Consider the following 23,725-nt stretch of genomic DNA (forward strand, 5'->3'; position numbering starts at 1 on the left):
ACTTGACCTTGAAATCTCCACCACCAACCTCGCTCGATTGTTGAGACGCTCTTTGTCTTTTGTTTTGCTTTGTGCATGCTTCATCCATTAGACTTCTCCATCGACACTCCATCCCTTGCCCCATCTCACCTAAACATTTAGCTTGTTCTTAAAGTTTGACCTGGATTCCAAATCCGAAAATCAACAATTGCCCCCAGGAGCTCCGTTTCAGCCTCTGGGACCACCCCTCGATGTGCACTTGAGGCTTCTTTCTCGACAGGCTGGTCCCTTCTTCGATCTCTAAACTTGCTTTTCGAACTCGCTACCGCTCTGCCGTGTTTTCGATATACACAAACTCGACCCAACGCGCGACAGGACAGGAGAGGAGACACCCCCAGTCTTATCTGTCGCTGTCACAACCAATTCCTGTCAGCCCACTGTCGCTGGATTGTGTCTTTCGTTTCAGTCTCAGAGACTCACCCACAGCTCCCCGCCGACTCGACGGGCCGGTATGGACGCCCAAGTTGGAGAGAGCCTCCATGAGTCTCTCCCTTTAACCGCGTCTACCGAACGAGACTCCATGATAGCACGAGACCCAGCTCCCGAGACCCCCAAGATGGCTCACGATTCTTTGGTAACCGTCCGTCTCTCTGAACCGGATCCTATAGTCCTCGATTCTCCCATAGCCAACTCGGTCACCGATACAGATCAGACAACACCGACAAAAGACCCGGTCGACGACGACCTCGTTGAGATTCCTGTATCCCCTTTATCACCCAAACCTAGCCTGCTGGAGGACGATAAGGACAAGAGTCTGGAAGACGAGTCAAAAACTCTAACCAAGGAAGAGACCGTCGATACAGGAGCCCTGCGCATATCAATAGCAAACATGCCGCCGCCGATCCTTACAACACGGACGTTACAAGAGGAGCTAGCAGATGACGATAACTCATCAGATGACCAAGATGAGGTGAACTGGGAGAAGCTCGAACGAAAGGAAGACGAACAAACCAAGGACGAAGAAACAGACAACGTGAGTTCAGGCACTTGCAAATTTCCTGTCAATTAGAAAAAGAAAAAGGCTAACATATATAGTCCACGGCGTTGTTATTGGCCCGGCTTGAACAGGAGAACGCAAAGTTGGCTACGAACCCGAAAAGCGTCAAAGTCCAAGGCGTCGATCGCGCAACTGCTGAACGTAGTGCAGTCAGCAGACCTCGCCCACCTTCGATGGCACAGCTTCGTCAAATGGTTCAAGGACCAACGCCGCCTGCTCTACGATACTCGATGCTACCCCCACCTCCCATGACGGACCTTGAGTTCTACGCTGCCCTCGTCAAAGATTACCAACAGACCGCTGCACGGCTCCCGACTCTTCTCTCAAATAAGATTCGTAAAGGTATCCCGCCGCCGCTGCGTGGCGTGGTCTGGCAAAGTATGTCTGGAGCTCGGGATGCCATGTTGGAAGACCAGTTTGATCGGTTTCTCGGCGAGACCAGTCCTTACGAAGTCATAATCGGCAAAGACTTGGGCAGAAGTTTCCCAGGGGTGGACATGTTCCGCGATCCAGAAGGTGACGGACAACGTATGCTAGGTCGCGTTCTCAAATGCTTCAGTCTCTACGACACCAAGATTGGCTATTGTCAGGGGCTGGCCTTTCTGGTCGGCCCATTGCTGATGCATATGCCCGACAAACAGGCATTCTGTGTTTTGGTTCGGTAAGCCTCTCTCAATTTCCCTCCCTATTCTTGGTCACAGTGGCAACGGCTAACAACAATCTCAGCCTCATGGAGCAGTACGACCTAAGGGCGTGCTTCCTCCCTGATCTCTCAGGTCTCCACGTACGCATTTTCCAATTCAAGGAGTTGCTACGCCAAAGCCTCCCGGTTCTGTCGAATCATCTTGATGAACTCCAAGTCGACCCTGCCTATGTCTCTCAATGGTTTCTCAGCTTTTTCGCCGTGACTTGTCCCTTGCCGATGTTGTTTCGCATATACGATGTGATATTCGCCGAGGGCGCCTCAGAGACATTGATGAGAGTCGCGCTATCCCTAATGAGGAAGAACGAGGCACGCCTATTGGCTTGCACCGAGATGGAAGACGTGATGCAGCTTCTTTTATCTCGTGGCCTTTGGGATTGCTACCATTACAACGCCGATGAATTTGTCCAGGACTTTGTCGGGTTGTCAGGTGCTGTCACCGCCGAAAATATGCAGCAGCTCGAACAAAGCTATCGAGACTCCAAAGCAGCAGCTACCAACCCTGTAAGAGGGTCCGAGATCACCAACGCAGCTAGTCGTTTCCTGGGTCGCATATGGGCTTCATCAAACAACAAGTCCTCAAACCTTAGCCCTGGTACTAGCGCACCCGCACGACCCTCAAGTATACTGCGACGCACTGCATCAAAGCAGAGCCTCGCGTCAACATTAAATTCAATGGAGGCCAGCTCAGCAAGCGTAACAAGTTCGACTTCGACAGATGCTACTACCATGTCTAGAGATTCTTCCAACACCGAAGACAGACGCGATTCCACGCCAGTCGGCAACAAGACAATAACCATCCACAAGAACACAGACGAACGAAACCTGCATAGTCAGATCGAAGATCTCTTGACTGCTCTGAGCGAGCTACAGCGCAACCACTCGTTGCTATCGAACCAGCTACAGCGAGAACGCGAAGACCGACAGGAGGATCAGAAAGCGGTCCAGTCCCTCCTGAACGGATTGAGACAGAAGGCAGACTCGACGTCGTCTCGATCGAGTAGCCCGCAGGTCACCGTATCGCCCGACAAGGAGGATAGCCCAGATGACGAAGAGGACGAATCTACAACACCAAGCCCCAAGGAAACCGTCGAGTCCAGTGAAGACGAATCTCCAAAAGAAGGGCCCAAACCGGCCGAAGATCTGGAGAGCTTACTCAAAAATGTCGAACAGCGGTTCCAGGTCGATGAAGACAAGCGTCGGTCATCGTCGCTTGTTTCAAAATCACAACTGCAGGACGAGTTAAACCACGCCAAGAACCAGCTCACTGCTGCCCTTTCGCAATCACAAGAGTACAAACGTCAGATCTTGGATCTAAACCACGAGATGTCGGGCGTGAAGGAGCAATTGCGGGAGAGCCATGCACATGTTAGATCGCTTCACCAGGACAAGCAAAGACTCGAAAAGCAGATACACGGGTTGAAGTCTAGAGTATCGTCAGCCAGCTCAGCGCACGAGACAACTAAGGAATTCGAGGTGGACAGAAGCAGCAAGACTGGAGGCGGCCTTCGAGAGTTCAAGCTCAATCGCAGCAAGACCACACCCCCGCAGCCCCATCCTTTTCGACATCAGCACCAGCACCAGTACGAGCATGAACCAGAAGTCACGAGCAAGTTCAACAAGCGACTGTCATCTTTACCTCGAGGTCATGAAACAAGCGTGCCAACGGTGACCACGACAGGTCCAGCGCCGTCTCAGAGTGAGCATGAGTCATTGCTTGCTGAGCTGGTACAGGCCAAAACGGCAGAGGCAGTAGCCAAACAAGAAGCTGAGGAAGCTCGGCAGAAGCTGGAGTCGATACGGAAATCACATGGTTTGAGCCGATCGGTATCAGGCCATAGTTCGTCGGCGTCGCAATCCGGTCCTGGGGGAGTCTTTGGATTACTCACTGGTCATGGGGCTCCCGCCGTGAACGATGTTGCAATGAAGCCCGCATCTGCAAATGCTGGGTCCCCGGGATCAGGAGGAAGTTTCTGGGGCTGGCGAAGGTAAAGAAAGGCGTTTGGTATTGGGTTACCATTGGGTCATATTCGTGGAAGGGTTACACAAAATGACTCGATGTGGAAGTCGTTGATTCTTTGTACATATTTGGGAAGCAAGCATGCGTCGTTGCAACTGTGGAGTATTTGTTGGGACGCCACGGCGAGAAGCTCTGAGACTTTACTGTTTTGTGCCGGGCTGGATGTGCCTTTGCCCCTCATGGTGTTTCTTCCTTGTTTTCATACGTGCCACCAAGAGCACTATCATTGTCGTCATATGTTAGGGCGTTTGTCTACTTAGCACGGGAGTTGGTGTCAAAAGGTGTGCTCATTTGGCAGCTTCTGTGTAGATTTCTGAGAATGCTGCACAATCGTGGATTGATAGATATCTAAGTCTATGTAATGAAAAATACATTTTGTATTCTTACTTTTTTCTTCTAGCTTTTGTTTTATTCTCATTGCCAAAGCTTGGCTGCTGTCGCTAATGTTTGATCACAGCTGAGATCGAATCGGGAATCAGGCCGGTACGTATCTACAGATGACGATGCAGAAGGGCTTTGATAGGCTCTTGAGGTAATGGTCAGACTTGGGGTGGACAAATCATATCGAAGCCATGTCCATATAGTATGGACTGCATACTATGTAAAAGCCATTGGAGCTGCAAGACGCTGTATTGGTAAAAAGTGAAGTGCATGATGTATGCCTCGTCCTTATTTTGGACAGATTGTTGCTATTCTTGATCATGAATGCGACATGATGGTGGTTTGATAAGAAGATAGGACCTATGCTCTTTGGGCTAGAGCGCTGAAAGACCATCCATGTCAGCATTGAAGGTCGGGTCGTTTTTTTCGGCCTAGATAAAGAACCCCCCCTTTTTAGTGCGACTTTCACATGCAATGGAAGTGACCAGATCATCACGTCAAAGCAAGCATCATTTAGTTACAGCACCCTTTGGGCTTCATGCAGCTTTGCGGACCATGCCGTCAACGGGGTAAGAATAGGCTGTGCTTGAAACAGTAAACTGTCGTCTGCCACAATCTTGGTTCTAGGCTCCATCTCGGCTGTATGAGATAGAATTCTAAACAAAGAGAGCTAGAGCTTTCAATGCTGCACATGTGGAATGTCGTCTTTGTAGTGCCCTGATGACGGGATCGACCCTTGCTTCTTGAAGGGGGCTCTCAGTCTTTTTTTTTTGTTTTTGCACATATGCCTTAGGTGACTTTGGCGGTACCTGCAGCTCTTGCTATGTGGAGAGTGTGGTAGAGGTATCCTATAGGTCTAGACGTTGCGTAGCACTGCGTCATCCTGACCTAGAGCTAGAGAGCTCCACTGGCGGGCATCATGGATGAATTGGATCCAAGCTCCATCGTCCAGCTTTTGTTCTGCTCCCAGGGAACAAAGGGCCTGCTAAGCACAATCGATGAGCGTTGTTAGGTATGTTAGGTAGGCGGTCCACACAAAATAGAAAGAATTGTTTATTACCTATAGTAAACCGGATCAAACCAAATCTCGGCACCTTGGTAGCTTGGAATACAGTGTACGAATAATACGTGGGGTGCACCAATTTAGGCGCTGGAGGAGTCAGGATTGGAGCTGTAAGTCGGGCAGTCTAGATTTTTCCTGATTTTGTGGCAGGCGTCACTGTCGTCACTGTGTCCCGTCCAGTGTCTGGCCCCTCCAAAAAGAGTAGAAGCCTCCTTCTTGTACAAACGTCATTTCTCTTTCCCTTCCTCTCCCTCTCCTGTGAACTTAATTCATTGCTTCCCCTCTCTCCCCATCATCTTCAACTTCAAACAAAAACCCCTCCAGCCCTTTTATCTCTTCATTTCCGGCGAGATACTACCCTCATCTACCAATCTTATATCACCTCGCCCACAAGGTAGCATAGCACTCTTCAGGTACGTTTCACATGCTATCCGTGCCTATCCTGGGCCTCGTCCGTCTCTGCCAGCGACGGGGCTACTCGTTTCGCTTGACATGCCCATTTCTCTCACACGACCACTCACCTCGCTCCCTCAACTGGACCGCCCCTTAGGCCTACCTTAGTTCTTCGGCTGGTCAGACAGTGACGGGCCAGGAGGACGGTGCAGTTACCTTGAGCTGTATCCGTAGGCCCAGAGACGGGGACCGGAGTGAGGTAGAGAGAGATAGCTGTTCCCTTGTCGCCTTTTTTTCTTGCCTGCCATTAAACAGCTTTCCAAAATTTTCTCTGGCCACCTGTACTCACGCCGCTTTTCGCTTCCTACAGAACACCTTCTCCCGAGTCACATCCGTTTTTCGACTTTGCAACTCACCGACGGTACTCTCGCAAGCGCATTTACGTACGAAATCTTCATACCAGATCTTCAAAATGGCCGATTCTTCTCCTGCCGCCAACGGCAACTCTCTTCTTCAGACCACCAAGACCAGTGAGGTGAGTCTTGGTCTTCCGAAATCGCTGACCGTTTGGTCGGACAATCCGGACAGATATGCTAACCACATCATGTAGTGTCCTGTTGCGCTTTTGGCTCATCGCTGCGCCGCTCGCTATGGCTTCGGCTAGAACTAGATAACTGACTTCGATTCCAGACGCCGCTGCTGCGTACCAATCAGTTGCCAACGGTGTGTAAAATTGCTAGAGCCTTCGTGTTATCTGGCCTGTTACTGATATTGGCTCTTTCTTTTCTAGGCCCCGTTGCTCAAAATGTCTATGGCCACACTAAGAAGGCTTCCACAGAGCTCTCCAACCTTGCCGCTTCTCGACGCACTCCTGCGAATCCCGCTGCTACGGGCCAACCTCTTACTCACTACCACTCATTCTTTTCCGAGCTCTTGTCATGGAACAACCCTCGTAAGTATATTTTTATTCTATGAGTAATTGGCTTGTGCTGATGTCAATGACGCAATAGGCGCATCTGCTATCGCTTACGCCACTATCGTCTCTGCCATCTTTGCTGCACGATACCTAGATGTCCTCCGATGGGGTCTCAAGACATCCTGGATGGTCCTTGGTGTGACCATTCTCGCTGAGGTTCTTGGCAAGGTTATTCTCAACAATGGCCTGGCTACTCAGGTTCGCCCTCGGCGATACTACACAGTTCCCCGTGAGACTTTGGACGCCGTTATTGGCGACGTTCATGAGCTCATCAACTTTTTCGTCATTGAGGCTCAGCGAATTATCTTTGCCGAGAACGTTGCTGCGTCCGCTGCTGTAAGTTCCAAACGCAACCAAAGCACTTCATGATACTAACAATCAGCAGGCTTTCGTCGCTGCTTTCATCTCTTACTACCTTGTAAAGCTCGTTCCCGTCTGGGGTCTTACCCTCATTGGTACCACTGTTGCCTTTGTTGTGCCTTTGATCTACACTTCCAACCAGGAGCTCATCGACGAGCAACTCCACCACGCTTCCGAGCTCATCAACAACCAGACCGCCCAGATCCAGAGCGTTGCTTCTAAGCAGATGGAGCAAGTTTCCAACATCAGCAAGCAATACGTTGGCGACTACAGCGGCAAGGTCCAGGATCTCCTCCAAGGCAAGACTCCTTCTCGTCAGAAGATCGACATGCCTGAGAACTCCAACTCTGCTCTCCCTACCAAGCAGCCTCAGTTCCCCTCTCCTCCCACCGACGAGCCCATTGCGTCTGCCAACCCTCCCCAAATTCCCACTCCCGCCGCTTTGAGAGAGGAGATTAATGAGCCCACTGCTATTGGCACTGCGGCCCCCGAGGTTCCTCTGGAGAATGTTGTTCCCTCCAAGGAGCCCATGCTTGCTTCTTAAATGATGGAAGTAGTGCACTTACCACATGAACTTGAGCTGAGAAAGGGCATAGATTGCCTGGGCAATAAATGTGTTTTACGGCATTTTGGGGCGCACGTCTTTCCTTAAATCGGGAGCAAAGGATTTTCAGATTGGACCTGGGCGTGAATCGGTTTTTCTTTGGGAGCATTGCTCAGCACAATACAAACGACTCTAGTTGACGTTGATGAAAGGTGGTTAAAATATGGATGGACCGGACAGATGCTCGTTTCTTGAAGAGGGTCTCAAGGTAGACCCTTGATTAATGCGTCGGTGGATGGATTCTAGCATTTGGTCTGTGGCTTGCTTTTGTGCGTTTGTGTCTCGAGGATAGGTGTTTAGGATCATTACTGTGCAGCTTGCTGAAAGGAGGTGCCATTGGTACTCTACCTCAAAGCCAACGCACTATTTCAATTTTACTGTCATTGTTATCATCTGGTTTATGAAACATGTGAAATCATCGCCAAGATAAATTGAAGCTCAAAATTTCCAAGTAGTATTGTGCTGTGTCAAAGCAATTATTTGTACTTTATGTATTGCAGTATGATTGATTTTTTAATTCTCGAAACGCCAACCCAACAAGGTATACATCTATCACTTTTCTAACATCGTCCTCCTATGCAGCATGTAGGTAACCAAGATGAACAAGTTTCTCTCTTTACTTCCTGCGCTTGCCACCACCTCCGTCCTCGGCGGCAGCACGCTTGCGACCATTCTTGCGCCAGAAGTCCTTGGACTCACGCTTTTCGCGAGCCTCCTTCTTCTCTTCGTTCTCAGCCAGCTTCTTTTGGAAGGCAGCACGGTTCTTGTCCTTTGCAGCACGACGCTTTGCAGCGGCGTCGTTGCGAATAGTGAGCAACTGTTGCATAAGAGCACGTGCCTTCTTCTCCTCAGAACCAGGAGCCATGACGACAGCGCGCTTCTTCATGTATGTCTCCTTCTTCTGTTTCTTAGTCTCAATAACCTGAGACTTGAAAGGAAGCTCAGCAGCAAGGGCACGAGGAACCCGAAGGGGGTTGAAGTGACGAGTCTGACGCTCGATTTGACGGTACTGACTGTTCTTGGGCTGGGGAGTGGGAACGTTCTGGTCACGACGGACCTCGCCTGTGAGGCGCATGGGTTGCCAGCCGATCAGATTGGTGACGGGGTTATAAAAGCGGTGAGGCTTGATGGGGTACCAGGCTCGCAGGAAGACGATGTCACTGAGGAGGATCTTGTCTTCGAATGTGGCACGGAACTGGCCCTCTGGCTTAGATAGGGCACGCTTGATCTGACCACGAATACCCGAAACTGTCTTGATGGAAGCGCCTTCGAACTTGGCAATCTCAAGAGATGTGTTAAACATGTCCTTGATGAAAGCGGTGTTCTTGTAGATCTTGGCAGGTGTACCAGTGAGCTTGAGCTTCTTGACAATCTCGGTGGATTCGTCGACGCTCAGGATTGTGCCAGTAGCAGCAATACGGAAGCCAGGCATTGAACCCGACATGGAGTTGAAGCAGACGAAACCTGTGTTTGGCGCAATCAACGGACCGTAGATGGTAGCGAAGCAGTGCATGTGCTCGGGTGTGTACTTGAGCATGCGGTTACGCGTCCGCGAGTCGGTAGTGCTGTAAATGGGCATGGTCTGGAAACGACGCCAGCCAAGAGAGAAGATAAGGGGGTCGTTCGTCTTCAGGATACGCTTGTGCCATCTGTGACGCTTAATGCGAACCTGGAGATAGCCGAAGCGGTCTTCAGTAGCAGAGAGACCACCAACAACGATGGGACGGCGAGAATCAAAGAGCTTGACGAACTCGGCGGGAACACCCTCAAGGACGATCTTAGCGTATTTGCCGGCGCGGTAGCCTTCGACAACAGAGCGCTGTCGCTCGTCAAGGTTCTCAAACTCCTCCTTGTTGATATCGAGCTGCTTCTGAATCATGGCCTTTTGCGCTTCATACCAATCATCCTCACCAAACTCTTGGATGTCACCACCGTCTCGTCGGGCGTTGGCCTTGTCGTTCAGGAAACCCTCACGATCTTCCTCTTCGAATCTCATCTTAAGCTCCTCCTTTCGCTTGGCGTTCTTTTCTCGCTCGGCCTCGATGTCTTCGGGCGTTGGTTGTGCGGGCTGCGCCGGCTGTTCTTGGCCTTCGGCTTCAAGATCCTCGAATTCACCATCGCCCTCATCATCCTCGTCATCTAAGCCCTCAAAATCACTACCATCCCCTTCACCGTCCTTGTCGTCGCCAGCAGCAAGAGCTGTTGATGTGAACTTTCGCCGTAAAGCTTCGACATTCTTCTCTGATGCCCACTTTGCAGCTAGATCCTCGTAGTCATAGGCAGGTATCGCCCTATCCTCCACAGAGTCTTCCTGCTCTTGCTTGGACTTTTTGAAGAAGTCGTCCTCCTCATCATCTTCGATGTTCTCCTCATCGGACTCATCGTCATCGCCTTTCCATCGTTTCAAGGCATCCTCAGGGCTCAGCGATTCGTCGTACATAAACCTTGCAAGATCGCTTGTGTGATATGATCGTCTCTTGCCGTGAAGCTTCATTGCAGTGCCGTTCAAGTTGTCCTTCCATCTCAATGCTGCTGCTTCCTCGTCGGAATCATATTCCTCATCGTCTTCCACCTCTTCATCCCCAGACATCGAACCAAGATCGGAATCACTGTCAGCAAAAGCAAGATCGTCCTCGTCAAGGTCTTTGTCAGCATCCTTGCGGAACATCTTGCCCAGTTTGCCCTCATTAAATTCGACCTCAGCATCTGAGTCGACGTCGTCTTCGCCGCTCGCGAGATCCTCATCATCCTCATCATTTTGCTCGTCTCCTTCTTCTTGCTGCGCGAACCTAGCCTTTCGATGTGTTTTTCTTCCTGTATCCTCCTCTTCAGGGACTGCTTCGACCTTCTCGCCGCCCTTGAAAAGTTGCACACCACCCTCCATCTGACCGAGAAGCTTTCGCTCAGCTTGGAGACCAACGATCATCTCTTCTCCCTCGCCCCTGTCAGCCTCGTCCTCTTCTCTGTCGAAGCTGAAACCTTTGTCGCTGGTAATCCAGATAGCGTCACCATCGATCTTCAGGCCGCTACGATCTGACATGGGCGCATGGAGCTTCTTCTCCTTCTCATCAAGTCGCCTTCGACCAGTCTTTCCTGTGATTTTGGCCATTGCCGTTTCCATGTTTGGTGTTGGACAAGGATCCGGCATCACTTCCATATTGGACACGGTGAAATCTCCTAGACCAGGAATATGGACTCGTTGGTCTTGTGAAGCAAAATTCGTACCTCGTAGATAACCGGATAGCACAATTGATCGGTCGCAGTTGGGGTCTTCTTCGATCTTGGTAGGATGTGTGATGTCTCGGAAGCTGTCGATGATGGAGTAGGGGTGGGAGTTGCGCCAGATGAGAGGGCGAGGATTCTTCATGACGGAGAGGAAACGCGACAGGTTGTGGATTTCTCGGTCAGGGTACCGGCCGTTCATGACACCAGAGAGATAGAAGAGATGGGCACCCTGGTACAACTCTGTCCAAAGTCGTCTCTTGAGTCTCTTCTTGGCGTCCTTGAGTGCCTGCGGCTTGCGGAAGAGATCGAGATGGGTCAGGATGCCAAAGACGTTACCAGGCATACCAGTGGCGGCGAGAGTGTTGAGGAACTCCATGGTCTCCATCTCGAATCCAAAGTTCCCATCAATCATCAGGAGAACAATGTCGGCAACCTTTGCGATATCGACCATAGCTTCGAGCTCATTGGGGCACTCGACAAAGGTCAGACGCTGCTTCTTGGACGTAACGACCGTGACGGGACCCTGAGGGTCTGAAATCGTTTCCTTGGCATATCTTCGAATGAGAGACTTCATCAATGTCGTCTTTCCTACACCGGGGGGGCCAACGATGGTGACAAGGCGAGGCGGGGCCTCATCGGGCAATCGGTCGACGAGCGGGACATGAAGACGCTTCTCTTTGATCTGTAGACGATGATTAGAATTGTAGGGTAGCGAGGTAGTGGGTAGAGGAGAGCCCTACATCTTGCGATCTTGCTGCTTGTCTCTGAAGCTTGCCTGGGTTAGCAAAGGAAAAGGCCTTTGGATTGCGCTCTGTTGGATGGTTAGCATGCGCCTGTCGCAATCAAGATGCACAGACAGCAATAACTTACCTCCCGTATGCTGTTTCTTTTCCTTTCTGTCCTTGGACTTGCGATGCGGCTTGTGCACTTGGTCCTCCATGTTTGCGTGCTGCGTCTTCGCCAACTTCAAAGAACCATCAACTAAACTAGCACGACCTGTCTCGCCTCGACTTCCAAAAAATTAGAAAATTTGTCCGATAAGCAGTCGCGCTACTAGTGGCTTCTTATCGATAAGATCCACAGAACAGGTGGAGACGGACAGCCACAGGGCGCCACAGTGGCTATCTTGCAATGTTGCTCAACTCCAAGATGTCTAAATAACTGCCCGTTTGAGCATAGATCTCGGCTGTCTTGCCCTGCAGCAAAAACGCGTGGCTACATATTTAACAGTGACGCATGCTCTGGTACCTGACCGCTCTCCTCTATGACTCAAATTACAAGGTTAAGCAGACCTTTAACGACTAATTCTTCACCCGACTGCAGCAAACCACATCATTACGCGGCTATATGATGCCCCATGAAGCGTAATGAAAACGCGCAGATCTACCTGGCTGTTACTAGATGGTGTGGGAAACTGAAGGTGTACGCAGCAAGAGTGTCGTGGAATTGGAATAGGTGCAATCTTTTTCGACTCCTATTCCAAAGTTACGAGTTCCAAAAACGTCCCGTGTAACGAACCTGAATAGATTTCCATGATGTTAATCTGAACAACCAATGGCATATATTAGCATGGGACAGTAAAAATATTTTTCTTACATACGCTGCACCTCGTCCTGACGAATACAAGCTGTACTCTAATTCCCCGTAATTTCCTAAAGCACCACCAGGCGCTTGCATGTCAACGCGTTCTAATGGAAAGGAGGGTAGTATCCGGCATGCTCTTATGCATGATTGTATTATCCCGGCGCACCTCTACTCTGCTCTTCGTCAGCCCTAATACGTAGTCTACTCTGCCTACCTCATCTACGACTTGAGACTATCACTTTGTTCGTTCGTCAGCCCTAGTAAAGGGTATAGTGGCTTTCGTCATGAGTCACGCCAGCAATGACTGAGGCATACGCAAGACTGTGGTGCTTCTTGCTTGCCTGCGAGTAGCCGGTAACAATTCCTGTAAGTGATAATGGCATCCCAAACAGTAGCTATGTATAAAACGTCCGAGAACGACGCCTTGTGTTCTGCATTCTCAGGCAGACAAACGCAACAAACAGCTCTAAACCAACAAGCACAACAAGCATTAAGCTTCATATCTTTATTAGCAACCTTGTTCAAGGCACAGCCAATAAAAAAAAAACGCCCAAACTCACTCAGCCCTATCAACATGTCTGACAACGCCGGAAACAACAATTTCGCCAGTTCCAACTGTAAGTATAATATGTAATGGTTTTCAGCACTCAGATACCTTGCTAACAGCCGTTGTAGTCCAGGTGAATGCTGCCAAGTACAGCAGCTCCAAGACTGCGGACCCTGAAACTGCCTCCATTGCCACTGTTTCTTCTTCCACACCACTTGTCAAGAAGGAAGAAAAGAAGCAAAAGGGCGGAGCAGAAATCGATATTAAAAAGCTCCAGGAGCAAGCTCTCAAGTCACAAATCCGATTCAGTATGTAGACGGGCTACACTGAATGCTTGCTGGACGACACTGATTCAGATAGTAGATTAAAACAAACGGATTTGGGCGTGGGCATAAATATTAATGGAAAATGAAGGGTATCTTTGGGCTATGGGCCACTGGGTTATATATGGGGCCAGCCATTACACTCGTTAAATAAACAGCGGTATTCGCTCTTTGTACTAGAAGCTATCGTCCAGGATATCCTCGTTCATCTTTACCATCGAAGGGCTGTATTCAGACGAGTTCGGATCAGCGCCCGCGTCTATGAGAATATCGCCAACAATTCTTTGACTTGCTTCGCGGGCTATGGGTGTGCGTTAGCATATAAAATCATGTTTATGTTAGGAGAACTAGCCTGGTGTTTGCAAAAGCTTTGAGGGAGGGAGGGCAAATTGGATTGTCTTGGGCGGACTCATGCCAGCGTACAAATCAATGTCCTCATCGTCGTCGTCACTGTCCCAACTGAGTTCATATCTGTCTTTGCCCTTGGCGCTATCATTAGCAGCGAAAACATCTCGTGTCTTGCGTGCTGTTGCCGGTGTCTGCACACTAACACCTGGCGTTCGAGGACCTTGTGTTGCAGCCGCAAGACGTTGTCGAGCATTGCTCTTATAAGGTGACATGAAGGCCTCACTGCGCAGAGTTGGCACTGCCATCTCGGGCGAAGAGCCCGGCGAATCGTTCCAGGTTGGTACATTCTTCTTGGCGCTCTTTGATTGAGCACTCTTGAGCGGCGAGGTTCTCAACGCAGGCTTGTGAGGTGTGGCCTGGATACGGTAGTTCTTGTCAAGAATTCGGTGCAGTAGAGGATCTTTCTGAGGCTGTACAGATTGCTCGCCGGTCATTGTGTGGTCGCGCTGGCCTTGCGGCGTCATCGACATGTCGGGGAGTCTGGCGGTGTGTTGGGCGAACAGGATTGTCGAGTCCTCGTTGCCGTCTAGGACCGTGGTATTATCGTGGCCATCATCTTCGTCCTCCATTTCGCGCTTCATAACTTCGTAAGGCGATTCCATGTCGGAGAATCGGGTCTTTGTCTTTCCAGGTCGAGGTGTGCTCCCTGAGAGCTCTGCGTCGTCAAGCATGGAATCCTCTGCTTGGAAAGTAGATTGTTCAGCACCCGTAGCAGTCGTGACATCTTCGTTATGATGAGCTGTGTAATCTTCAGATATATCTTCTCTCATAGCCGTGCTCTCTTCCACACTTTCGCTTTCGTCATCGTTGGCAAGTTCCTCATAGCCGGAGAGGGATACGTTGGCCGAGGCCTCAAAGAATTGTTTCCAGAACTGTACTGTGTCAGCTTAGTGTCTCCCAATTAGAAAAAAACCGAAATTTACTTTGGAAGCTTCCCAGACAGCACGGGAATGGTCGCCATACTTCTCTACTAGAGGTAGAATGCTTGTTGTCACGATACGATGCGACTTGCTGAAGTTATGATCGATTTCTGGATGAGCTTGTCAGCGAAGCTTGGAGAAAAGAAAAGGAGGCAGATATACCTTGGAGAGTGAGAGTGATTGACTGTTCAAGTCTCTCAAGTTCTTCTGTCAAAGACAAGTTACGCGCCGCTACACTTTGTCGGGACATTTTTTGCTATGATGATTGTTTACGATCTCTAAAGTAGAAGAGCACATGGATCCAATGGGACGCGTGGGGTTGGAGGGGCACGTCCCAGGCTTGGTGCTTGGTGGGGGGTACATGTCACTGTAGGTAAGTAAACCACCAGCATCCCGGATCTAAGTGATCACAGATGAAACATCTTGTATAGAATTTCTTTATTTCTTTATCGCAATACTTGATATTGTATGTGGAATTCTAGTGCTTAGTATAATAGTCACTCATGTCCAACTTCATCAAAAGTTGTGCAACCATATGGTCCTCGCCAATACCCTCCTGCTTTAATCCCAGATCATCCGATACCTTGTTGCTCGTGGATCGACTCTTTTCTGTCAAAGCTCGGCAAACAGTGATGAAAATTTGCACCTTCGTTTTGAACTTTCTATACAGACGATGCATCTCTTGCGTCTCTCCCTCGTCTGGTGCCTGGTTCTTCTCTATAGCCTTCATTCGCGAGAATTTTGCATACTCCAAAACTGCAGAGAAGATCTCCTCAAGCAGATTCAGCACGGGCTGCTGACGTTTTCGAAGGAATAGAGAAAGCATGATGCGGTCCAAAACTCTTGAATGAAACTCACGCAGTCTATCGGGACTTTCGACTTTGTCAGGACTGCTCTTGGTGTTCAAGGGATCTTTTAGGTCGGCTTGGATTTTGTCAAGTTTGGCCTCAAATGCTTGCCACGGAATAGCGACTCCAGCGTCCATGAAGAAGGAAGTGATTCCAGAAACGAAGTGATGTGCCTCGCGTGTGAATCGGAATGAAATGTCCTCGGGGTCGGCCCAAAGACTAGTTCTAGCATTGACGTCCCGAAACAATTGATTGACTACATAGACCATCCGCATGATCCTCAATAAGAGCTTGAAGATTCGATCGTATTGTGTCAAGATAACTGGTGTGATGATACTCGACAACGCGGTTGGTGGTTTGTATGACAGGCGCAGAAAGTCCAAAGCTTCTAACGAGTCTGGATTCATGCACTTGTCAATCTCTTCCTGAGCCAAGTCTCGCACAGCAAAACTCATGTCTCCCGGCAACTCAGATGCATCCCTAGAGATACTGACCAGCTTGTTCGTAGCAAACTCATTGTCTGAATCAAAGCTTTCGGCCAGGACTCCCATTAGAGCAAGCCGCAGCTCCGAGCTCGCGGGTGGCCAAGTGTCTCGACCCCCCAGACGAAGTCCCATGACACCTCCTTGCCTTGCGACCCCCATTTGCCGTTCAGCTGTTTCCAAGTCGGGGTCGAATAAAGCGTGAGACAAACGGCTGATGAACATGCCGCTACCAAGAAGTTGAAAGTCGCGATGCATCTTTAGGTGGCCACGCAAGTCATGGTTGTTAAACAGCAGCCGTAAACTCTCCTGGTTGACAATCTCTGATTGAGCTGAAGCAATGCCTCCGAATGAAAGTACAGGAAGAAGCGACGGGTGAGGTGTGAAGTCAAAACCACTGGTAGGTGGCTTTGACTTTCTGGTAACGGATTGTACCAGTCGTTCACGAAGGATTTGGCTCAGAGTGTCCTCTTTGCTCACAACATCAGGCAAGGGTTCATCCATGCGCGCCATGAGAGCGCCTAGCAGTCGATTTTCTGGTCCGCCATCCTCATCCTCATCCTCATCCTCATCCTCATCCACGAACGCGATCGTGCCATCAGGTTTGACAGCATGTTTAGGTCCTTCTGACATCAACACTTGTTGATGAGATGAGCAGTCGCGAATTGCCCGCAAGAGATCGTCATGATATTTGGTGACCCGCTTCTCAAGATCTTCAATAGCATCCCAATCATAAAGCCATCCGACCTTTGGTGGTTTAGTCGCATTGATGATGTGGGCAGACGCCAAAGGATGCTCTGGGTGACACTCTCTAATGAACCGCAGATTCTTTCCCGTCTCGAAGATGGATCTGGCAATATCAAAGGGCATGAAGTGAGGCATCTTACTGTCATCTAATCGAAAGTCGATATCTTCGCATTCATGCCCAAAGTCGTCTGTGTATTTCTCCGTGTCGACTTTGATAAAACCCTTGCTAGCCCCCACATTGGCCTTTGTTAATGGGATACCTTCCTCTTGCCTTGTTCCGATCCATTCTTCCAGAAACTCAATCCAAGGGGAGGAGACTCGCTGCAAAACTTCGCGCATGATACCACGTAATTGTTCCTCGCCATAATCGACTGAGTAGGCCTCATGAAACACAAAAGACAGGACATGTTCATCCGAGTAGCCTTTGCGGAACTTGGAAGTAAGCCTTTGAAAAGGGACAAGGATGGCTAGGAGCCCTTTGACGGTTGACTGAAGCTCCAAAAGAGAGCGGGGCGTCTGTCCATGGAGAGCTACATATCGCTGGACGTCTTTGAGAATTTGATCGATGGCACCAGCTAAAGCAACACCACACCTTGAAGTACGTCTTGCATAGGTGGAATCGACGAAGGAGCGCAGTTCAAAAAACATTGAACCACATCTGTGACATTGCTTTTCCAACCCACGAAGCACATCCTTAGAATAGCCTGTGACTCTCATACTGGGGATCGCTGATTTAAAGGAGCGACCTCCCTCCAGTTTTGTGAAGAAGATTGACTCCTGACCAAGGGCCAGGGCAAGCAAGGAGGATAGGTAGGCTTTGATGTCAACAACAGGGACTTTTGAGCTTTTGAGATCGAGAGGGTCGATGGACCAGCTCAAATAAGTATCATAGACGGTTGATCCGGCTTCGCTGGCCATCAGCGGCTGTCTTCCTGCTGGTGTGCCTGCGATGAAACCATCCCAAGTCTTGTGCTCGGGTGGATTCTCGACTGGCTCATCTGTATTTGCCCAGATATCCTCCTCAGGCTCTAGGCTATGCACGCTCTCTGAAGCTACTAGGCCGTCGTTGCTGGTGGCGACGTCGGTTTCTGGATTTAGCTCAGACTGAAGCCCAAATTGTGTGGGTAACTTGAAGAAGCCGTCCTTTTCGACAGAGACTTGGTCAAGCTGTACAAGGTCTGAATCTATGTCATCTGAGTGCTCTTGAGTTAGCACAAGTCCAGCGCAACATCTACGTCTAAAGTACCTCTGAGGCCGGAAGAAAAGAACGGATCTGGTGTATTGGCACTGCCATCCAAGTCATGCAACCATTTTGATGATTTCCAGAAGTCTGGGATAGCGAACACAGCTGCGGGGTCTTCTTGGTATTTATCCATTTTCCTTATCCTCGATCAAACGCATTCGAGATTTGATATTGTCGTGGTAGGCGACATGTCTCTGCTTCAATGTTGAGCGGGAGATTGCTCATTGCGCATGAATGAAAGTCAATTAACGCGAGCTTGTGGTTCTGCCCCTCCGTGACGCGCTCAAGGGAGTACCTAGGCTCCAAGAAGGTTGGTAGGTCGCGTTTCAAGGCCTTGTGCGCCGGGGGACGAAAAAAATCATCCGCTGAACAAAGCTCTGGCCCAAAGGTATGATTTCATCCATAGTGCTTGCCTGCCCAGGTGTACAGGGGCCTACCACGTCAACGCCGTACCTATCGAATTGGACGATCAGCCAAACTTTGAATCATTTCAATTTTGTTTGCTTAAACCAACAACATTAATACTTCTCAGAAAACAACGAATACTGTTCCCCCACCATCAGTTATCATAAATAGATTATGTTCTACGAATCGCATCCTTAGATTCCTCCGTTCAACAGCGCATCCGCAATGGCTCCCAGAAAGCGTGCGCGGGCTAGCACCCAAACCGCTGCAACACCAACTCCGGCGCGAGATGATGATGCGATGGATGTCGATACTCCCCAGACCGGCGATCAAGATGCCTCTAGCGAGATACGGGAACAAGAACCAGACAATAACTACAATGACCTTTGGACGGACGACCAGGTGGCATCATTATTCAAGGGTGTCATTCGTTGGAAGCCAGCCGGTCAGTGAATAGCTTCTTTGTGATTTTGCTGTTACTGAGCAGTGCTATGTAGGTATGCACAGGCACTTTCGAATGATAGCGATTTCGGAACACTTGCGGAACCACGGCTTCGATCCAGATTTATACCAGCACACGCGCATTCCTTACATATGGCAGAAGCTCAAGACATACTACAATATCGAGGTCATTGATGAACGAGAGAACTTTGACGAAGACGAAACTGAAGATAGATACAACGAGTTCTCCCTACCGAGAGACCAGTTTTTCGACGCGATGATGGAGCGCGCCCAAGCTGATCCTAGCGAAGCACCGACATCACCTGCACAGCTAGACCTATCGCCGCCGCCGCCGTCCCCGGCCAAGAAACGCAAGAGAGGCGAGACCAAGACTCGAGGCGCGTCAGTTGAGGATACTGAGGAAGGTACGGACGCCCCGTCACCGGCGCCCAAGTCGAAGCGAGGTTCCTCACGGCAGAAGAAGAAGGCCACACCCGCCAAGACCGAAAAGCAAGAAAAGGCCGAGACTACAGAGGAGGAGGAAGATGATGACTCTGAAGACGAAGAGGAGGAGGAGGAAAGTGACGGTTCATCTTCTAATGGTGAAGAGGAAAGTGCCGAAGAGAGCGGAACACAAGTGTCCAAGTCGACTCGTGGCGCCAAAAAGGGCCAAAAGGCTGCGACTACGAAAGCAAAGGCGAGACCAAAAAGGAGACGTTGAAAGGCACCGCCGGCTGGCATATGATAGAGGAACGATTAGAATGTTCCAGATACCCTTCACATGGGAAACATGTGCGTTAGTCGCATTGAATATATATCCAAGCCTCCTGGTGAGCTTCATTAATAGGCTCCAGTATAAACCTGACTATCATCTTAATTCCTGCTCCCATTCACTGCGATAATTTGTTTTGGTCATCCAATCCCTTCCTATGGGGAAGATACCCTCCACATCCATAGTTGATCGCTGCAGGGGACCTGGTTCGGGCACCTTGGGCAGTTCAATAGGTGGTTTCTTCTGTAGTAGATCCCACATCTCATTCTCGGCCTGCCAGTTTGCAAACTGGTCGCGCTCTTCGGCGTACTGCTCCTGTCGGCGTTCCGTGGTAATGCGGTTTTTGAGAACCTCCTTTTTGCGGTACGTTTCTGGGAAGTCGGCGGCGGAAAACTGTAGTACTTCGTTTGCTTCTCTGTCGATGGCAGCACCTTCTTCGTCGGATAACAATGGCGGTTCCTCAAAATCGGGGTTTAAAGCTTCTGGCTCGGAATACTCGACATCGTCGTCGAATTCTGATTTAGTGATTGGCTTGACATCTTCATCGGTTTGTGATAAAATATCTTCGATTTCTTCGTAACTGAGGGGCTCGCCGTCGCCTTCCTCGTCGTTACTAGGTGGCTCTTCTTGCACTTCTAGTCGCAGTCTTCGTGCACACTTACTCCAGAACTGACGTGAATCTGGCTTCATCCCTAACGAGGCGATGGCTGCTTGCACGTCTTGGGCTCTGACTATATCGCGGGTGTTGGGATGAAGTTCCCTTTTGGCTCTGATTCTTGACATACTCATGAAAAGAGTTGTTTGAACGAGTCGTTTCGTTATAGAAACCGCTAATGAGTGGAAGTCCTCAAACGTCGTAGCCCACATTGATGGAGGGCTGTTGTCGATGTATTGCCAGTTCTCGCTAGGAATAGACGAATTCATAAAGACACGCTCTGAAAGCCTTAACCAAGTATGGAGGTTGAATAGTCCCTTGAATTGAAGGTTCTGGCTTCCATTGATGCTTTCACCCTTGTCGAGTCGATGTGCGATCTTGGGGGTGATTTCCCAGCACTCTCCCCATTTGCCCTCTTCTCTTAATTCTTCTTTTCTTTCCTGGCGCACAGAGATGGCATCCGCGGCTTCATCTAGAGCGTGACAGCATTGCTGACTTAGTTCAACAGCAGCAGGTATTTCCGAAAACTCTATTGCTGGGCGCCTAACCTCGCGCTGTCTCAAAAGTCGAGCTCTTCGAAGCACATCAAGGTAGTGATTCACCTCGACCTCACTCTTTGTCCCTATACGAGATGCAATACCTGGGAGGTCGGTTTGGCCTAGGCGGGCGATGGCCTCAAAAAACAACTTCTTTTCTGGTAATGACCAGTAGGTGAGACCGAATTGGGTTGAACCCAGAGCAGTCTCGTTGTCTTCATGTGTGAAGCAAATACGCTGTGCTGCATCTTCAATGTCCCTATTGAGAAGATCCAGGTAGTCGGTGTTGAGTACTCCTTTTTGTCTCTTAAATTGTCGAGGTAATAGGTCATCTTCGGCTGGCCTTTTGAGCGAATAGTGCCCGTCATTTCGATCAAATTCGTCTTCGCTGCTGGTATACACACTGCCAGACACGTCGGTGTCATCCGCAGCGTATTGTTGGTGAGGGAACGGTGAAGGGATTCTATCTTTCACTTCCAAGTCTTTGATCTGTTCTGTCTCATTGAGGTCCTCCTCGAGAGGTTCGTGATTGGCTTCCGACTCCATGCTGCTTTGTTGATGAAATCTAGTGACTTATGAAAATATGAAAACATGGTAACAGAGGATTTATTAAAGAAGCACTCCGACTCGGGAGTGGGGATAAACAAGTGAAGAAGCAGTCACCAAAATCTCAAGGAAATTAGTAGAAAAGTGAATATCGTCTGTCAAATCATGGTTTATAGTTTCAGTGAAATTTTATTCATTACAGGAAACTCTCTGTAGGTCGGCAATGGAGCAAGTACCGAATGTTAGTGCATCAAGCTTACATAATATATTTTACTCCAATCTTCAACTTTGTATGCGCATACAATGAACCATGAAATATCTTCACTACAATTCAATGAGACAAAACTTATTCTCGTCACACTCCTCATCATGTACAATGTTACGACTTGTACCGAGATGCTTCTTTCGGCTCAAAGCCGCCAAATCCCCATTCGTGATTAAGCCACGGACATTTCGGGCATTCGCTTCAGTTAAAGCTTCAACTTCAACTTCAACAATTGCTCGTGAGCCGCCTAAATTACAACTCCGAGATTACCAGGAAGAATGTATTGATTCGGTCTTGAACTCTTTGCAAAATGGGCAGAAAAGAGTAGGCGTGTCCCTCGCTACCGGAAGTGGGAAAACAGTAGGTAGTCTTTTCAATTCAACCACCAATCAATTGATTAACCTTCAACAAGGTCATTTTCACTCAACTCATCGAGAGAATTCCACCACCAAGCGAGAATGCGCAGCAGACACTAATCTTGGCTCATCGTCGTGAGCTTGTGGAGCAAGCAGCGAACCATTGCCAGCGCCAGTATCCAAATAAGAAGATCGAGATTGAGATGGGGAATGTCCACGCAACGGGGACAGCAGATATCACAGTCGCTAGCGTACAGAGTATAACGTCACAAGGTCGTCTTAAAAAGTTCGACCCGTCTCGTTTCAAGCTTTTACTGGTGGACGAAGCCCATCACATCGTTGCTCCAGGTTACCTCAAGACCCTACGCCACTTTGGACTCGATCAGAAGCGACCAGAGTCCCCAAATCTGGTCGGTGTCTCTGCTACCTTCTCGCGTTTTGATGGAGTCAAGCTCGGTGCAGCTATCGATGAGATCGTCTACCACAGAGACTACGTGGACATGATATCGAAAAAGTGGCTGTCAGATGTCATGTTTACCACCGTCGAGACCAAAGCAAACCTATCAGGAATCAAGAAGGGCGCATTTGGCGACTATCTTCCCGGAGAGCTCTCAAAGGTCGTCAACACTAGCGAGATCAATGATATTACAGTGCGCAGCTGGATGGCCAAGGCCGAAGGAAGAGAGTCGACTCTGGTGTTTTGTGTTGATGTTGCTCATGTTGTTGAGCTGACAGATCGTTTTCGACAACATGGCTTCGATGCAAGATACGTGACCGGAGAAACACCAAAAGTTGAAAGAGGCCAAACACTGGATTCTTTCCGGAAGGGCGAGTTTCCAGTATTAGTCAACTGTGGTGTCTTCACTGAAGGAACTGACATTCCCAACATTGACTGCGTCATTCTTGGAAGGCCGACAAGATCTCGCAATCTCCTCGTTCAGATGATCGGTAGAGGAATGAGATTACATCCAGGGAAGAAAAACTGCCACATCATTGATCTAGTCTCAAGTTTGGATACTGGAATCGTGACTACGCCTACATTGTTTGGTCTTGATCCGAATGTTCTGGTGGAGAGGGCAACAGTGAGCGACCTGCGCAAGATCAAAGAAACGGGCCAAGTCAACAGCGAACAGCCTTTGTCGTACCATACAACTCCCGGGCCCGGATCTGGCAGTGTCACATTCACAGATTATGACTCGGTCCTGGATCTCATCGCCGATACATCTGGCGAGAAGCACATTCGCGCCATCAGTAAATACGCCTGGGTTCAAGTACAAGGAGACAAGTTTATTCTCTCAGCACCAGATGGTTCTTACGTCCGTATAGAAAGAGTACCCGAAAGGTCCAACGATTCGGCACCTGTTTACCGAGCAGTCGAGGTGCGAGCGCTACTAAACGGTGCCAAAGCACCATACGCAATGCCAAAGGAGATTCTCACTGCATCTACGTTCACCGATGCAGTGCACGGGGCAGACAGTTTCGCAGCCAAGGCGTTCCCCCACACCTTTATTCACCGTTACCAGCGCTGGCGGTCAGCTCGACCTACACAAGGACAGGTCGACTTCATTAACAGAATGCGCGGCAAGGCAGAGCCTTTAACAATTGAGGATTTGAACAAAGGCAAGGCTGCGGACATGATCACAAAGCTCAAGCACGGCGCGCGTGGACAGTTTGCGAGAATAGAGGCAGGACAGAGAAAACAGGATAAGCAGAACAAGATGGCAGAGGCTAAACGCCTCCGAGAGCATGTCACAGTAGGACCTGTGGCAGCTTAACAAGGGAGCCACATGCCGTGGTCTCTGACTTTGTGCAACAACATGTATAACACGGAAAATAGACGCAGAGGGGGCGTTCGACTTGGGAATATTTGAATATACCAACATATA

The 23,725-nt window shown here is 49.4% G+C and overlaps 9 protein-coding genes across 9 annotated transcripts, besides 1 other annotated feature; 5 read left to right on the forward strand and 4 right to left on the reverse strand.

Annotated features, from left to right (window-relative positions):
* Positions 1-490: 490 nt before the first annotated feature.
* FPSE_00845 (uncharacterized protein) lies at positions 491-3,731 on the forward strand (the record flags this gene model as incomplete). The annotated part of the gene is made up of 3 exons (XM_009253965.1): positions 491-1,012; positions 1,075-1,697; positions 1,763-3,731. The coding sequence occupies 3 exons, from the start codon at positions 491-493 to the stop codon at positions 3,729-3,731; spliced, it is 3,114 nt and encodes a 1,037-aa protein (XP_009252240.1).
* A 2,337-nt stretch (positions 3,732-6,068) lies between these two features.
* FPSE_00846 (uncharacterized protein) lies at positions 6,069-7,476 on the forward strand (the record flags this gene model as incomplete). Its single annotated transcript, XM_009253966.1, has 5 exons — positions 6,069-6,126; positions 6,287-6,319; positions 6,387-6,548; positions 6,607-6,908; positions 6,958-7,476. The coding sequence occupies 5 exons, from the start codon at positions 6,069-6,071 to the stop codon at positions 7,474-7,476; spliced, it is 1,074 nt and encodes a 357-aa protein (XP_009252241.1).
* A 676-nt stretch (positions 7,477-8,152) lies between these two features.
* On the reverse strand, positions 8,153-11,701 carry FPSE_00847 (uncharacterized protein; the record flags this gene model as incomplete). Its single annotated transcript, XM_009253967.1, has 3 exons — positions 8,153-11,443; positions 11,502-11,572; positions 11,632-11,701. The coding sequence occupies 3 exons, from the start codon at positions 11,699-11,701 to the stop codon at positions 8,153-8,155; spliced, it is 3,432 nt and encodes a 1,143-aa protein (XP_009252242.1).
* Positions 11,702-12,919: 1,218 nt separating this feature from the next.
* On the forward strand, positions 12,920-13,208 carry FPSE_00848 (uncharacterized protein; the record flags this gene model as incomplete). Its single annotated transcript, XM_009253968.1, has 2 exons — positions 12,920-12,962; positions 13,021-13,208. 2 exons carry the CDS (start codon positions 12,920-12,922, stop codon positions 13,206-13,208), a joined length of 231 nt encoding a protein of 76 aa, XP_009252243.1.
* Positions 13,209-13,562: 354 nt separating this feature from the next.
* Positions 13,563-14,793, reverse strand: FPSE_00849 (uncharacterized protein; the record flags this gene model as incomplete). Its single annotated transcript, XM_009253969.1, has 3 exons — positions 13,563-14,495; positions 14,547-14,653; positions 14,706-14,793. 3 exons carry the CDS (start codon positions 14,791-14,793, stop codon positions 13,563-13,565), a joined length of 1,128 nt encoding a protein of 375 aa, XP_009252244.1.
* Positions 14,794-15,021: 228 nt separating this feature from the next.
* Positions 15,022-17,996, reverse strand: FPSE_00850 (uncharacterized protein; the record flags this gene model as incomplete). The annotated part of the gene is made up of 2 exons (XM_009253970.1): positions 15,022-17,813; positions 17,867-17,996. The coding sequence occupies 2 exons, from the start codon at positions 17,994-17,996 to the stop codon at positions 15,022-15,024; spliced, it is 2,922 nt and encodes a 973-aa protein (XP_009252245.1).
* Positions 17,997-18,493: 497 nt separating this feature from the next.
* FPSE_00851 (uncharacterized protein) lies at positions 18,494-19,430 on the forward strand (the record flags this gene model as incomplete). The annotated part of the gene is made up of 2 exons (XM_009253971.1): positions 18,494-18,713; positions 18,766-19,430. The coding sequence occupies 2 exons, from the start codon at positions 18,494-18,496 to the stop codon at positions 19,428-19,430; spliced, it is 885 nt and encodes a 294-aa protein (XP_009252246.1).
* Positions 19,242-19,288: a repeat region.
* Positions 19,431-19,577: 147 nt separating the features above from the next.
* Positions 19,578-21,218, reverse strand: FPSE_00852 (uncharacterized protein; the record flags this gene model as incomplete). Its single annotated transcript, XM_009253972.1, has 1 exon — positions 19,578-21,218. The coding sequence occupies one exon, from the start codon at positions 21,216-21,218 to the stop codon at positions 19,578-19,580; it is 1,641 nt and encodes a 546-aa protein (XP_009252247.1).
* Positions 21,219-21,594: 376 nt separating this feature from the next.
* Positions 21,595-23,614, forward strand: FPSE_00853 (uncharacterized protein; the record flags this gene model as incomplete). Its single annotated transcript, XM_009253973.1, has 2 exons — positions 21,595-21,843; positions 21,896-23,614. The coding sequence occupies 2 exons, from the start codon at positions 21,595-21,597 to the stop codon at positions 23,612-23,614; spliced, it is 1,968 nt and encodes a 655-aa protein (XP_009252248.1).
* Positions 23,615-23,725: the final 111 nt, after the last annotated feature.

Source organism: Fusarium pseudograminearum, chromosome 4 (genome assembly GCF_000303195.2).
Source record: "Fusarium pseudograminearum CS3096 chromosome 4, whole genome shotgun sequence".
NCBI classification, from domain to species: Eukaryota; Fungi; Ascomycota; class Sordariomycetes; order Hypocreales; family Nectriaceae; genus Fusarium; species Fusarium pseudograminearum.